The sequence below is a fragment of the Macaca mulatta genome, chromosome 10 (genome assembly GCF_049350105.2).
Source record: "Macaca mulatta isolate MMU2019108-1 chromosome 10, T2T-MMU8v2.0, whole genome shotgun sequence".
In the NCBI taxonomy this organism is placed as follows: domain Eukaryota; kingdom Metazoa; phylum Chordata; class Mammalia; order Primates; family Cercopithecidae; genus Macaca; species Macaca mulatta.
In genome coordinates, this window is record NC_133415.1 from 15,346,594 (window position 1) to 15,362,840 (window position 16,247).

Genomic DNA, 16,247 nt, shown 5'->3' on the forward strand with positions numbered 1-16,247 from the left:
GGCCTTTTATAGGGCGAGGTAGGCAGGGTTTGTAGGTTTTGGTTTTCCTGAGTTAGGTTTTGATTTCTGGGGAATGATATGTCCAGGAGCTTGCGCAGAGCAGGGGTTCTTTGGCGGGCACGGGCTTTTTTCACGTGCTGAGAATCTTAGCAGGAAGTGAAGGACGGGAAGTCCTAACAAAGGGCCTGCCATGCCGGGTGATACCGCCATGTTGGGTCTAGATTCCGGCCTAACAGTGAGGAAGGTGGGAGTCAGAGCATCAGAGGGCCTGTGTGCCCCGCTATGGGGTTTGAACTTGACCCTGGCTTTTCATTGAAGATCCTCAGAAGGGTGCAGTGCCACGGCTGAGGGCTGCAATCCAGTGCTGTGGGAGGCAGAGGCGGGAGGATCACCTGAGGCTAGGAGTTCAAGACAGCCTGGGCAACACAGGAGATGCTGTCTCTCTGAAATTAAAAATTAACAAATTAGTCCTGCATTGTGGTGTGTGCCTGTAGTCCCAGCTACTCGGAAGACTGAGGCAGGAGGATCACTTGAGCCCAGGGGCTCTAGGCTGCAGTGAGCTATGATAGCCCTAAAGCTCTCCAGCCTGGGTGATGGAGCAAGACAGTTTCTCAAAACTAAAATGGAAAATGACGATTTCTCAGGAAATCATTTCAACTCCTCTCTCCCTGCCCAAGGAGGATGCCCTACACCCACTTGGAGGGAGATGCTTTGCTGAGAGTCTCTGTCCTCTGAATCTGGAGAGCTTGGCTCAGAGCTGAGGTGGGAGGGAGGGCTCCCCTTCCAGGTCTCTCAGTTGGGCAGGGCTTGGGCTGGGCCAGGCGCCTTTGGGGTGTCTTCCAGGAATAAAATCCCTTCCTGGAATTGACCAACCTGCAGGCTCACCCATGGAGTACACACTGTGTCCTAGTCAAGCCTGAGGGGCAGTATCCGGCCTCAACTGCCCAGCAGAGGCTCCAGACAGGGGTGGGAGCCAGGCCAACAAGGACCAAGGAGGATGGGATCCTGGGTGCAGCTCCTCACAAGTATCGGGCGTGTCCGAGGCCCCAGCTCTCTCTGCCCTGGGCTACATACCAGGAGCAAGACCTTGTCTCAAAGAATAAAGGTGTGTTTTTGTTTTGTTTTGTTTTGTTTTTCTTAAAGAAGAGACTACTGAGAGCCAGGAAGACTGAGAGAATGGGCATCTTCATGTACTGCTAGTTTGAGTGTGAATTGGTACAATTTGCATACAGAGTGGCTCTAGGTAGAAAAACTTTGAGATGTTAATAGCTTCTGACCTAGTCATTCTACTCCTACAAATATCTAAAGGAAATAATCTCAAATGTGGGCAGTTTTATATGAAGGAGGATATTCATTGTAGCATAATTTATATGAAGAATTAGAAGCACCCTAAGGTCCATCAGCCAGGGAGGACAGCAGAGGGGACAGGACAGCACCAGGAGGGCTCGGCAGCCACAGCAGGGGCTGCGCCGGCATCTGGCAGGATCCAGGTCTTTGTGGGACAGAGGACCTTAGAGAAGCGACGGGGACACAGGCTGTCCGCTGCAGCAGCAGTGAATTCACCAAGACGAAGAGTTGAGCACAGAGTGTGAGACACGGATTTGCAATGAGGAGTCATTTCCCATGAGCGTGTATACATGACTCAATATTGTATATTGAAGGGAGTAGAGCACAGTCATTGAAGACATGGGGTTGAAGCAGAGGTCCTGGCTCTAGCACTATTGTGAAAACACGGGCAGGTTCCCTAACTTTTGTGGATTCCTCTGTGTTTGAAAGGGAAGGTGGTACCCGTCTCCCGGGCTGTGTGTGATCATCGAATGAGACACATGTAAGGAACCCTGCACATCACAGACACGCAACACACACTGGCTATCATCAACCAGTTATCACATATGTTCCCAGGCCCGGGTCATTGTCAGAACCTTCCTCCCCATCTCTATTCCTGTGTATAGACTCCACAGTTTCTGTAAGGATCAGATGGCTGCCCCTCCTCTGATTATCTTCTCCTCATACCCCAACAGGACAAGATGACCCTGCCTTGGTGTGAGAGTGAGGGCAGAGGGAGCTGGAACGAGGGGAGTTTTTGTAAACATTAGCTGGCAGGGCCCCAGGAGATAGAGAAACACTTTGGACATTTGCTGCTACCACAGAGGGCTCTGCAAAGACCCAGCCCCTCCAACCTCCCTCTGCACAGAGGTGGCTTATGTTCGATCCCACAATTTGTTTTCTCCTCCTCTAGGGTTAAGAAAAACCTTCCAGTCTGAACAGTGACCGGAGAGCTCCAAGGAAAACCCCTTGGTAACCCGGCCGCTGGCACCATGAACCCAGGTAGGCTCACTCCCTCTTCCCCGGCTGGTTCCTACATGCACCTAGAATGGAGGGTGGTGCCTCCAGAGCTGAGTGAGCCCCAGAGGAACCCAGATGGAGAACGAGGCCGATGAGTCTGCCCTGAGCTCAAGAGAGGTCACGTGGAGTCCCCGGACTCAGGGGTCTCTGAGGGCATCTGTGTCCTGACTTCTCCTCAGGAGGGCACGGCCCAGGTGCCAACTTCCTCCCTACCCTGGCACCTACCAAATGACTCAAGTGGGGCAGGACAGCCATGAGGAAGTGGAATCAGCAGGGGAGGGGAATGGGGGAAGAGCAGGGTCCAGGAGGAGGGGAGGGGTGGGAGAGGAGGTTGACCTGTTGCCCTGATCTCTCACCTCCCATTCTGCTCCTGGCTGACCCTGGGTTGTTTCCAGCAGAGGCTGGTCCCCTCCCTCCAGCTCTTGCTCTGCACCAGCCCCTCTGTTTCGAGTGGCCTTGTGAGAATGTATCATGCTTGACCCAGCTTCCAACTTAACTGGACCTCGGTCTGGCCTTTACCACATCTCTACTGTGTGACCTGGCGCTCCTTACCTCCCCTCTCCTGCACGAGAATAATGTTTCCCCACGTTTTCATGGAGATCAAATATTACAAAGGTACCTGGCCTGGCCAGAGCCTGCCACACAGTAGGGCCTCTCTAAGGGTTAGTTTCCATCCCCTCTACCTGTCCCTGTTGATTCCAGGTGGAAGCCACCCAGTCCCCCAAGCTATGTTAGGGCAGCTGCCCTGCCCTGCCCATCACAAGCACCTGCTGACCAGGGATGACTGCCCCGGGCAGGGCCTCATTCCCATGATCTCAGATACCCCTTGTCAAAGAAAAATCTGAGGCATAGTAACATTTATTTGAGTAAGAATTCATGAATTGAGAAAACCAAACTGGAGGAGGCTTCGTGCTCTGGTGAAAAAATGTGGGAGACAATGTTGATCAGGTGAATATGAAACTGCAAAAGGACATTATTTGGTTGCAGTTACAAAATTGCCTGTTTTGGTTTACCTTTTTGGAAAATTCCTGGTCACATTGGTGCTGGTGGGTTTACGAAAGTCTCCAAATCCAGGTGAGAGCAGACCTTAGCCTTGTCCTGGTTTTTGACTCCTTTGAGAGAAACAATTTGAGTCAAAGAAAAAGCAAATCAGTTTTTATCGCAAAGCGGAAGCACAGGCTTAGGGGTGGGAGTGCAGGCGGACTCAGAAGAGCCAGTCGGACACAGTGGGGTTTGGGGTTTCTGTCTTTAATGGTTTACTAAATTAAGGGGTTGGAGTCTGGGGAGGGCTCTCTTGCTAGCTTGAGGAGGCTGCCTTTGTGCTGTATGCTCACCTGGTCTTCTTGTGTATCTTTCTCTTCTTACAATAGGACACTAGCCCTCTAATAGGATTAGAGCCCTACCTTTGTGATCTCATTCAGTCTTAAATGTTTCCTTAAAGGCCCAATCTCCAAATATAGTCACTCGAGTTTAGGGCTTCAGTATATGAATTTTGGGGGCCCACAATCCCTCTATAGCACTGATGACTCCATCAAAGATGTCCCACTTCACAGCTGTGCAGGAAAAATTAACATGTTACCAACTTACATGCAATGGTTGTTACGCTCCCCTACACTTTTCTCCAACCTTATCCTTTCTTCTTTCCAACTAGAGAGTAGCACCTTTATTGAGGATTCCCTTAAGTATTTCCAAGACCGAGTGAGCAGAGAGAATCTGCTACAACTGCTGACTGACGGTAGAGCCTGGAACGAATTCCTGGTTGCTGCTGGACTGTCCAGGTAACCTCCACTGGCTTACCTCTGGGGGGAGCCCCGGTGATGCCACCCAGATCTCCCTTGGGCTAGTTTTCCCTGACATGCACACCTCCTCCAGGCAGGCCCCACTGCTGGGCTTGAGGATGACCTTCTCAGCAGTCCAGGAAGAGTATTTTCTCCATGTCCTTCGCTGGCAGTGAGTAGCCTCAGGCTGAGGGGACAGGAAGCCCACAAGGACAGGGTCACTTCTGCCATCTGCTGGTGATGGGAACTTTGCAAGTTACTTTCTCACTTTCAGCCTTTCTTCATCCATGGAGTTCGATTGTGAGAAAAATGAGAGCATGCATGTAAAGTGCTTAGCATAATGACTGACACATAGTAGGTGCACAGTTAACGTTAACATCTAACAACCTTGGTGAAAATAGACCAGGGTTAAGGGTCTTCTTCTTGAAGATGGGAGCCCAGCAGGACTTCCTTTGGGACAAGTCAGAAAAATCCTGACCTAACCAATGCATGTTCCTGGGGATGCTGGCTGGGACCATTTTTTCTCATTTGAGGAATTCCATAAACACGGCAGGACCCTTCTGCTGGTCCAGGATGCTGAGAGGCTGGAGTGGACTTGGACAGCACTGGGTTTCCTCCCGGCTCTGTCTGTGCCTTGTCCCTGGACTCTAAGCTTATGTCATGGAGACTGGGAACAGTCATCTGTCCAACAGGAATAGCAAGTCAATGTGATAGGAGTGTGGGGAAGGCCTTAGAGTGAACTCCAGGTCAAAGGTGGGGAACCAAGACCAAGATTCTGCCCAAAGGCCAAGAGAGACCAGGACCAGTGTCAGAGCCTGGGGTCAGGATGCAGCAAGAGTCAACCTTGTTTTTGTAGGACAAATAGGAAGGCTGGAACACCAGGGCTGGGACTAGGGTGTGGCAAGAGAGGCACCAAGGGCTTGAAACTTAAGGAGGTCATGAACTTGCAGAGGACATGTGAGTGGGAGAGGAATATTTCTTCTCTGTCTGGGAGAGGAATATTTCTTCTCTGTCTGGATGATCCCAACACTCATGGACATAGAGGGTCATGGTTGCCTGTGTCTCTCACACCCTGCCTTGGAACTGGCAAGTTCTGGGCTACCCTTTGGGACCTTCTTCTCTTCTACACAGAGAAGCCCCTGACAATGGCAAGCAGTATGCCTTAGTGACCATCTCCATAGTAGAATGAGTTGCTGCCAATTTATGTAATTTCAAGGGTACTGAGTAGACTGACAAATCCCCAACCAAGAGGGAAAACACTTCTTCTAACATCTTGTCCAAATTCAGGCCTTTTCAGCATTAGCAATTTATATAGATGGTTCTGAAAGTGTCCTGAGTCTTCTAGAGGTTCCATAAAATTGCACATGGCCTTGGCGTGCGCACAGGTGAAGCTGTCACTGCTAAGGCATCAGTTAGGCTGGTGACATCTGCGAGTGAGACCTGGAAGGTTGGGGGTGCAGGGGGCAGGTCAGGAGGCGGTAAGGTGGCTGGAGAGTCCATGTGGAGCCAGAATGAATACCCAGATCTCCCACTCCGGTCAACTGGGGCAGTGCCCGGACCCAGTAGCCTTCAGCAAGGTGAAAGGGCATGAGGCCTTGGAAGGGAGCACATGCCAGGCAAAGTGAGCTCCTGTCTCTCTGAGGTTTGGTTTCGTTTGAATTCAAAGTACTCAGAGGTAGCCAGACGGCAATGTCTGAGGGCACCTTAGCTTTGACGCCACCTGCAAATTAATGGGGACTCCTAAAGTCATCTTTAGATTTTATAATTCACTAGAAGGATTCATATAACTCACTGAAAACTGCTATTTCACGATTGTGGCTTATCACAGGGAAAGAACACAGATTAAAATCAGCCTAAGGAAGAGACACACAGGGCAGAGTCTGGGAGGGCTTCAGGTGTGAAGCTTCATTGTCCTCAGGACGCTGTGATATCCTGTGTCAATGTGGGACAAGACACATGGGGTGCTGCCAACCAGGGAAGCTCACCCAGTTAAGGAAACATTCCCGTGAATCACATTAAATCAGGAAGGAAGCCTTTATTCAGGATGGTTGTTACAGGGAAAGGAGACTGAGCCCAGCTCCAAATACAGTAAAGACAGAGAGGGAGTCACAGCCAACACCAGGGTGAGGGGCAGGAGATGGAACAGTTCTGACAGGAGACACCAGAGTAGGGGGTTCCTGCTAAACTGGCCTAACAGGATTCTTGCTAAAGGCAGGTCAGACCCTCACCCATCAATTTTAGGGGTGAGGAGCATGATCAGATAGCAAAGAGTGCTCAGACAGCAAGCAGGGAGGACCCTCCCTAAACTGATTTGGAGCGATTCTTGCTGAGCCGGGGTGGTGCAAGTCCAGAAAGCAGTGGGTGGGTGTGGAAGGCCAAGGTCGGCGCCTAGTGGAGAAGAAGCTCTGAAGAGCCCCGCTGGAGTTGGTCAAGGAGAAAGTCTTTCTTAACCCATGTCTTAGTGTCCAGAATATTTGCTGGGGTTGGATCACAAGCTGCCCTCATGACTGACCTGTAGTCTCCAGCCCCTCCCTGAGGTCTCACACCTTTAGTCCCCAGGTCCTCTGGAAGTTAGGAAAGACACCAAACAGCACCAAATCCCATCATCCATCACATTGCTACACTGTCCCATGGCCAAATCACCAGACAAAGAAAGATGTTCCTACCAGGCAGGACACTCCAGGAGCCTGGAGATCACTTCCCAGGAGCTGAGGACAAAGGGAAGGTCTCTCTTTGGGAAAAAAGTTCATGCTTCACTTTGCTACCATCCTGGGAATAAGGTGTCTTTGTCCCACTCTCACGACTTTGTTCATCTACCGAGTTTTCCCCTCTCCAAACACTTTGGCAGTCACGGTGTTGACCTGCCCTTGAGTGAGGAGGCACCTTTATCAAACACCTACCACGAAAGAGCATCTGAGATGACTTTAAGATATTTATTTCCATATGGAATAAGTACTGAGGGGTATCTATGATGAACAAAGCATGTTTGAGTTTGGAAGAAAATTCTTTCCATTTGTAAAATTTGTTTCTATTTGATTGATAGTGAAAGCTCTGCACTTCACACAGGATAAAGATCGCATGGAACTCATTTCACAGACAGGGAAACTGCATTCCTTAATCCTTTAACCTTTCTTTGTGCAGGGATGAGGCAGATGTGCTCCGTAAAGCTCTGAACAAGCTTGTAAGTCACATGGTCACGAAGGACAAAAACCGCCATGATAAAGACCAGCAGCACAGGGAGTGGTTTTTGAAAGAGTTTCCTCGCTTGAAAAAGGAGCTTGAGGATCACATAAAGATGCTCCGTTCCCTCGCAAACCAGGTTCAGCGGGTCCACAGAGGCACCACCATTACCAATGTGGTGGCCAACTCTATTAGCACTACCTCTGGTGCCCTGAGCCTCCTTGGCCTGGGTCTGGCACCCTTCTCTGAAGGACTCAGTCTTTTGCTCATGGGCACTGGAGCGGGTCTAGGAGCAGCATCTGCCGTGACTGGGATTACCAGCAGTGTCGTGGAACTAGTAAAGCAATTGCAGGCACGAAACCAAGCTCGCAGCTTGGACCAAAGCAGCACCGATGCAGTGAAAGTGGTGAAGGAGTTTGTGGGTGGGAACACACCCAACTTTCTTACCTTAGTTGACAGTTATTCCACCTTCACACAACGCATTGGGAGGGACATCCGTGCCATCAGACAAGGCAGAGTCAACCCTCAGTTAGGAGCATATGGCCCACCCCCCCAGGTCATTGGGCGAATCTCAGTTGAAGGTGGTGAACAGGTTGAGAGGGTTGCTGAAGGCCCCGCCCTGGCAATGAGCAGAGGAGCCATGACCGTGGGTGCAGCCACTGGAGCCATCTTGCTTCTGCTGGATGTGGTCAACACTGTGTATGAGACAAAGCACTTGCTTCAGGGGGCAAAGTCAGAGTTAGCTGAGGAGCTGAAGAAACAAGCTCAGGACCTGGAGGGGAAGCTCAACGTTCTCATCAAGATCCATGAGATGTTGCAGTAGGGCCAAGACCAGTGACCCCAGAGCAGGTCAGCCACCAGGGAAAGTGTGCCTGGCACAGGCCAGGACAAAATGCAGACATTTTATTAGGGGCATAAGGAGGGCAAGGTATAGTTTATGGAAGTGAGTGTTAGTGACTTTGGCATTTCTGTAGCTGAGCACAGCAGGGGAGTGGTTAATGCAGATGGTAAGTGCACCAAGGAGAAGGCAGGAACACTGGAGCCAGGAATAAAGAAGGAAAGGGAACTGGAGAGTGTGGTGAATGGGAAGAAGCAGTTTACTTTAGACTGAAGAATATATTGGGGGAGGAATAGAGGGGAGGTGTGCAGGAACCAGCAATGAGAAGGCCAGGAAAAGAACCAAAAATGCAGAAAGTCAAAGAGTTAGAACTGTTGGATACAGGAGAAGAAACAGCAGCCCCGCTACAGACCCACCCCCAGGTTTGATGTCCTTCCAAGAATGAAGTCTTTCCCTGGTGATGGTCTCTCACTCTGTCTTTCCAGCATCCACTCTCCCTTGTCCTTCCGGGGCTGTATCTCAGTCAGCCAGTGGCTTCTTGATGATGGTTGTTGGGGTGGTTGTTGTGTGATGGGTCCCCTCTAGGTTACTAAAGAGTGTATGTCCCCTGCTTGAACCCTGAAGGGCAGGTGGTGGGCCATGGCCATGGTCCCCAGCTGAGGAGCAGGTGTCCCTGAGAACTCAAACTTCCCAGAGAGTATCTGAGAACCAATCAATGAAAACAGTCCCATCGCTCTTACCCGATAAGTAAACAGTTAGAAAATTAGCGTGAAAGCAGCTTAGCATTGGGAGGAAGCGCAGATCTCTAGAGCTGTCCTGCCACCGCCCAGGAGTGACCTGTGTGTAAGTCCTAATAAACTCACCTACTCACCAAGCTGGACTTGTTCGAGTCAATTCTTTGGTCTCGCAGCTCCTTCCAAGTTTTGGGGGCCATCAGTCTCAAGTTTTTCTCGTAACGGTGGTGATGGTGGTTGTGACGGCAGCAGAGTCGTGGGGGCATTGGCAAGTAGCCAGTGATCTTCCAGACCAGGGGACACTGATGGACCGATGAAGTTCCAGGGGAACTCGAAATGCTGTGTTGGAAAGAAGTTAATTTGGGAAGAAACAAAAAAACGAAAGGAGATGCCAGGAACAGGTCAAGGAACCTTGAGGTGTGTCCAGTTCAATCCCACTTGTGGTCACCAGACCTCGCCTCTCTGAGCCTCAGTTTCCTCATCAGCTATAGAAGGGGGCTGGACAAGGTGATATCTCAGGTCCACCCGGCTCTCCCCGTCTTGTATTCTGGAGACTTGGATCCAATCAACACTGATGGCTGTGCCTTTGTGGTGCTGATGGAGGCTCCCCTGGGCTCTGGGTGCCTGACTTCCCTTCCTCATGATCCTTCTTCCAGGGTCTCAGGAGCGAGGCTTCCATGGCCCCTCCTGCTCACTCACTGGACTCTCACTTTCCCAGCTGGTCATTTCCCTGAGACCTCAAAACCCCAAGCCCACTGGGGCACCCACGGAAAGCTTGTACATGTCTGTCTCAGGCTGAGCACAGGCATGGTTTCCATCTGTGAGTCAGAGCCTGGGATTGACACGGGACACTTGAGGCTGCCTAGTGTCAGAGGGGACTGTGTGCAGATTGGGAGAGGATCAGTGAACAATGGACAAAGAGAGACATCCAGACAGCAAACACCCCCATTCAGTCTGTCCTCACATTTTGCCCAGACTCTGGCAAGAACTTCCAGAATGGTCTTCTCTGTGCCCCTGCCCCTGTCCCTCCCATGTCCTGGACCATGCTCCACACTGGGCCAGGTTGGGCTTTAACAATATAGTTTCTTTTTTTTCATATACCCTCACTCTGTTGCAAGGCTGACATACCATGGCATGATCATGGCTCACCGCATCTTGGACCTCCTGGCCTCAAACTATCCTTCCACCTTGACTCCCTGAGCAATTGGAACCATCCGTGTGTGCCCCAATGCCTCGCTAATTTTGTTTTTGTTTTTTGTAGAGAGAGGGTTTCCCCATCTTGCCCAGGCTGGTATCAAACTCCTCAGCTTGAGTGATCTGTTCACCTTGGCCTTCCAATGGGCTGCAATTACAGGCATGAGCCACCGTGCCCACCTAAGAACATAGATTTGATCGAGCACCTGCTTCCAACGCTCCAATGGCTTCCCAATACTCTTAGCACAAAGATGGAGGCCATGATGCTGCCTAAAGTAGCCTGTTGTGGCCTGGGGTCCTGTGAAGGAAGAGCCAGAGGCAACGTTCTGGTGCAGAGGGTTTGTGTGGGAAGTGATTCTAGGAGCAGAACTGAGGATCCAGGAGGGAAGGAGGAAAAGTTGACACAAGGAGAGGTTTTTGAATGGGCCATGTATGTGGGCAATGAGACCTTCTGAGGTGCCTTCAAGAAGCGTCCTCAGAATCTTTGTCTCCAGGGAGGAGAGAGGAAGGCCTTTATCCACTGCTGCTATCCCCATGGACTTGACTCAGGGGACATTAATTGTCAGTATTTCCCTGTGGTGGAGCCTGCGGGCACCTCAGCTGGAGCCCAGAGCAGGAGCAAGAGACAAATGGGATGTACAAAATCACCCCAGAAACTCCCCTAAGTCACTCATAACGTGCATCCGGGGCCTACCGAGTCCTTTCTGTGTAGCATCCTGCAGAATGTTTGCCTCAGTCCCTCTAACTCTCCATCAGCCAAGGTTTCCTTGACCTTCGATTGACTCATCTACTTCTTCCTGAAGAAGTCAGCAGAGCCACGGCCACCCACTTGCTGGCACCCGAACCGTGTGTTTTACTTTTTTGTCAATGCTTCATCAAATCTTGGATTATTCACATTTTTTCATAGATTTTTCTTGGGCATTGAGGGTACAAACACTAAGTGACTTGTTCAGCGATCCATCCACCCCTCTGCCCCTGAGCTCTTATGGTTGAAAGTCCATCATGCTAGCTGCATTTGATGCCATCCCACTGTAATGCCCATGTCACTCGATATTCTTTTAGTTGCAAAGCACAGAAACGGAGTCTGGTTGGCTTGAACAGGAAAGAAGATCCAGTAGGTGCAAACTAGGGCAATTCAGGGGATAGAAGGAAAGACAAAATCTACACAATTCAGGAAGGACAGTAACCAGGGAAATGTTCAATATTAGGAAAATGTGGTTTGACCCTTGAGGCCTCTGCCACCAGCTACCTTAAGTCCACACACTGTGAGTCCTAGTGTCTCTGATTAAAGTTTCACATTCCCAAAAGATGAATAGCGTGGTCAGTGACTGTATACCTGGACCAACCATTCAGGTCAGGGCATCTGGAAGGGGGCTGGGTAATAGAAACACAAACCCTAGAGAGAAGTCTTGGGTCAAGCAGCCACCTGAATTTGTGCCTACTGTATACACTCAACCCCTAGATACGGCACACACATGTCCTCTTCTCATAGAAACAAAAATTACTCTCTTCACCTGTTATGGATCCAATTACCCCAAGGACGACAGCAAATGCACCTGTCACTTCTCCAGCTGGAGCCACGCCCACATTGCCTCCACCTCCTGCATCCTCAACTTCTGTCATGGAGAGGAGGGACCCAGCACGCTGTCCATTTTTCTCTTGGTCCATTGGGAGCTCCTATCCCAATTCTGAAAGCCCATGATGAAAACCCAGGCTGCCCTGGGAATAGAAAACTAGAGGTAGATGTCTGCTTTCTACAGTCAAAGATGTCAGCATTTAGGGCCCAGGGATGGAACAAAATTCTTTCATGAGAGAGAACTAACTATTCAACATCCGTTCTCCTCTTCCTAGTTCAGGAGGTTGGGGTGAACAATCTGCAGCTTCCAGTCAGTCTTTTGTGTGTGTATATTTGCAGGAAATGAAGAGGTGGGGTTGAGGCTACAACCACCACTGACCATTGCTGCCACTATTATAAACCTTTGACTGGTTTTTCCACTCAAACTTCCCCTTACTGATGGGCAAATTCATCCTTGTGCTGTCTGAACTCCTTGGTGGTCCTGCCTCAGTAAGGTTGTGAGATTTTCTATCAACTTTTACTACTTGTTAGAGTATTACGAGAAGCAAACCTCGATCCTCCTGTCCTGTGTGTCACAACAACACGAAGTTCTCTCAATAATCAAATAAATAAATCCAACCCGGTGACCTCAGTGCTATCTTCACATCAAGTAGCCTGAGAAGCCAGGTGTGGTCAGATTCAAAACCACTGTTGTCAGCCCTGAGGGGGGCATTCTCAGCTACTAAAATTCCTGGAACCAAAATCCCAGAGTCACAGGTATTGAAAACAAAACTTTTGGAAGTGATTCATTGTATGTAACCATAGAGTTATCACCCTCATCGTAACCGCTTACTGCCCAGGTTTATAAATTCTGGCTATCACAGGAAATGAGGTCAATTCTAGGTATGGATTCAGAGCATAGCACATTCTAAAGGCAGCTCCCAGCCTCTGACACGGAGCTGAGTCCCCTTTGGGCCATTTCCATGGGATCTAAGGCTGTCACTTCCGGGGGTGAGTTTCACCGGGCGCCAGGTGGTCAGCCTTGATGACAGGTTCCGTGTTGCGTGGTTACACAGAGCTCCACATCAGGTACATGGTTACGGAGCCCATTCTGAAAACGCCAGGCTGCCCTGGGAATAGAGGAGACTTGCAGCCACAAAGGTCCCTTCTTCCCCTGTTTATAAAGACTCTCTCATGGTAGAGACCTCCTAGTGAGCATTCACGTGGAACAGGGTATTTTCAGCTCATTCTGAGAGCTCCAATTATATTTGTCTTCCCCAAATATCTTTGTCACCAAGCCAGCAGATGCATTCCTTCTAAAATGCTGTACTTCCAGCCAAATCCTCAGCTCTTTCCCAGCAAACAATGCAGATCCTGATCCGAGGACTCCGCCCTTTCCAGGCAGCCTGGACTGTGAAGTGTGTTCCATTGCTCTTCAGGAATCATCCTTGAGAGGCGTTCCACAGCAGTCCAGGTCTGGCTGGAGCAGGTGGGTTGGACAGAAAGCACAGCAGAATTTGAGAGATGCTGAATCTTACAGTGATGACTCGCTGTAAGCACCTGAAGTCAGACCTCATGGTCTTTTCACTGCTGTTAGTCATTTGTCTCTATGTAGTTTTTGCAAACTAGGGGTAGATGTCTGCTTTCTACAATCAAAGATGTCAGCATTTAGGGCCCAGGGATGGAACAAAGTTGTTTCATGGGAGAGAACAGCATCCATTCTCCTCTTCCTAGCTCAGGAGGTCTGGGTGAACAATCTGCAGCTTCCAAGAACACACACTCCAGTTACCCATCCAGGAACTGAAAACATGATGACCAGGTGAGGGGAGGGTCCTGATGGATTTACTGAAAGGCAAACGGAAATCAGATATTCACTCATTACTTGTCCCCTTGTAACCTCCTCCTCTGACCGGAAGGCCACAGTGGCACACTGGGTCATTATGGGTCCCAGGAGTTGGTGTCAGTCTGGCCAGGATCAAGCAATCCTGGGGATGAGTTTCCTTGAAGCATTCCCCTGTTATCTGAGGGGACGCTCCAGGTCCAGGGAGAACAGGCAGGAGGAATGCTCATAGGCCGCACTTACAGGGAATGATGGGGCCCTTGGCAGACTCCTGGCCTCCCTTTCCTTCAAGGGCTCTGGGTCTGTCCTATGAGTCAGGCCTGAGAATTGGGTGACAAGCAGGGCCCATCCAGCATGATGTCCTGTGACAGGTGCCTGCCTACCAGGTTGGGGGTTTTGCAAATCAGTGGACTCTCCGCCAGCTCTATTTTGGGACCCTGTGCCTGGGAATTTCCCTGTGCCCTGATAATGGCGCCCTCCCTGCTGCCTGACCTGGTGCCCACATTCTCTTTTCTTCTGGCTGTGACCCAGAGTTGGCCTCTTGGAATTTCTTCTGCCCTGAAGAGACCAGGGTCCCAGCCCCTCCCCCATTCCAGAGAGTTCCTGGTTATCCATTGATTATTCTCACCAAAGGAGAGGGAAATCTCCTGAGCCTTGACAGGATACAGTGTGGGCAGGAAGGACCCAAGGAATCCAATCTAACCTTGCAGTCTCCTATGCACGTTGAGTCCTCCTTCTTCTTCGTCATGCCAAGTCGTTTCTGACTTTTTGGTGTCACAACGAAGTGGCCAGCATTTACTTGAGGGTGGCTCATCCAACCCTGGGCACAGCTGGCATCCCAGACTGCTGCTGGAGCAAACTGTGCCAGCTGAGGATGACTATGGTAAGGAACCCAAATGATGTTTCCCCTTCCTTGCCGACCTTTCTCAGACTCCACCCCACAGATGTCCCCAGCTTTCTGGACTTTGATGTTGAGCTCCTTCTCCCACTGCAGCGTCTCACTCCTTTCCATTCTGCAGTTCACTGTCAGGCCACACTGACTTGAACACTGGCCGTCTAGAAACAGACAGGGGGACGGGGGCAGACAGAAACAGAGGTGGAGCATCTTCCTCCATCAGGGGCTGCACCTCAGAAGGGTCTTTAGATGTGGTTTGGAGTTGAGATTCTTCAATCCCCCTCAGACATCCCTATTGCAATTTTCTGGATACATCTTCTGTTAGGCTGAATAATAGCTCCCCACAGATGTGCATGTCCTGATGCTGGAACTCGTGATTATGTCACCTTCCATCATAAAAGGGACCTTGCCGATGTGATCCAGTCACAGATCTGGAGACGGGAGGTTATCTGGGATTATCTGGGCCCAAGGCATCCCTAAGGGTCCTTATAAGGCAGAGACAGTAGGGTGAGAGGGAGAAAAGGAGATGTGATGAAAGAAGGGGAGAGAGACTGAGAGAGATGAGAGGACGCTACAAGGCTGGCTTTGAAGATGAAGGCAGGAGCCAGGAGCCAAGGCCAGCAGGTGTCTCTAATAGCTGGAAAAGGCAAGGGAATGGCTTCTCCCAGAGCCTCCAGAAGGAACGCAGCCCTGCCCCACGTCTTGATTTTAAGAATTCTGACCTCCGGAACTGCAAGAAAACAACTTTGTGTTGGTTTAAGTGAACACAAAGAATCATTGGATAACCAGGAACTCTCTGAAATTGGGGACGGGCTGGGACCCTGGTCTCTTTAGGAGAAATTCCAAGAGGCCAACTCTGGGAGAGGCAGGTCATGGCCAGAAGAAAAGAGAGTGTGGGCACCAGGTCAGTGGTGCTTTGTTACAGCAGGGGAGGAACGAACACACCACTCTCTCCCCATCAGGGCCCTCATCTGCACTTGGAAGATCTGGCGAGGATGAAATTTATCATGCAACCAGAAACTGGGACACAGTGTGGCAGGAAGGATCCGATCTTGTTTTAACCTGAATTGACTCTCCCTTAGCTGAGAGAGCCAGATAGACTCCATTTGGCTCCTTCATCTGCACATCAAGGGCTCCTTACCCACCCCCTTCCTCAAGGACTTAACTTGTGCAAGCTGACTCTCAGCGTATCAGAGTGTAATTAACTGATAAAGGTACCTTGGCTAGCTATGTCTGAAGTTCCCAGGAATTCACTCAGGAGATAGTAACCTAAAGCCTCTGCGTTTGTGTCCAGTATATAACACCCAAAGCCCCCGCACCTATCAACTTGTGATGAATTTAAAGCCCCTGCACCTGGAATTGTTTGTCTTCCTCTAACCATTTGTCTTTTTAACTTTTTTTTGCCTGTTTTACTTCTGTAAGATTGTTACAGCTAGGCTCCCCCTCCTCTCTCTAAACCAAAGCATAAAATAAAATCTAGCCCCTTCTTTCAGGCTGAGAGAATTTTGAGCGCTAGCCGTCTCTCGGTCGCCGGCTAATAAAGGACTCCTGAATGAGTCTCAGAGTGTGGCGTTTCTCTATATCTTCCTCAGTGACAACAAAACCTACAGAATCAGTCTCCGAATTTGCTTTTCACAGGAGAGTCAGCCAACAACATCAACAGCCACAATTTATCTGATGCTTTCAGGAAACATTTCAAAGCCAGGTGTTTGTTTGAAGTGTGGGTCCAGCTTCAGGTCCCAGCATTCCTTGTCTCAGGTGGCAGCAGGTGCTATGCTAGTCTACGTGGGGAGTTTCACTGTTGCTCTGCCTCCCTCTCAGCCTGAACACGAATTCCACAAATACCAATCATCCTGAGGGTCTGTTATCTACAACCAGCTCATTGGT

The 16,247-nt window shown here is 50.1% G+C and overlaps 1 protein-coding gene across 22 annotated transcripts in view; it reads left to right on the top strand.

The window, feature by feature from the left end:
* The window catches only part of APOL2 (apolipoprotein L2), a 68,962-nt gene that overhangs the window by 8,037 nt on the left and 44,678 nt on the right, over positions 1–16,247 (top strand). For 7 of the 22 annotated variants that reach the window (XR_013399120.1, XR_013399127.1, XR_013399126.1 and 4 more), the window contains exons 2-4: positions 2,240–2,328; positions 3,998–4,124; positions 7,266–8,981. Coding sequence is in view for 12 of the 22 variants with exons in the window: in XM_077949831.1 (XP_077805957.1) it covers positions 2,319–2,328; positions 3,998–4,124; positions 7,266–8,127 (999 nt within the window). In the remaining 10 variants the exon portion in view is untranslated. Of the gene's footprint in view, positions 1–155; positions 236–879; positions 1,106–2,170; positions 2,329–3,997; positions 4,125–7,265; positions 9,017–16,247 lie in introns of those variants that run through there. The other 15 variants (XM_001083469.5, XM_077949832.1, XM_077949827.1 and 12 more) reach the window with 5 other exon arrangements.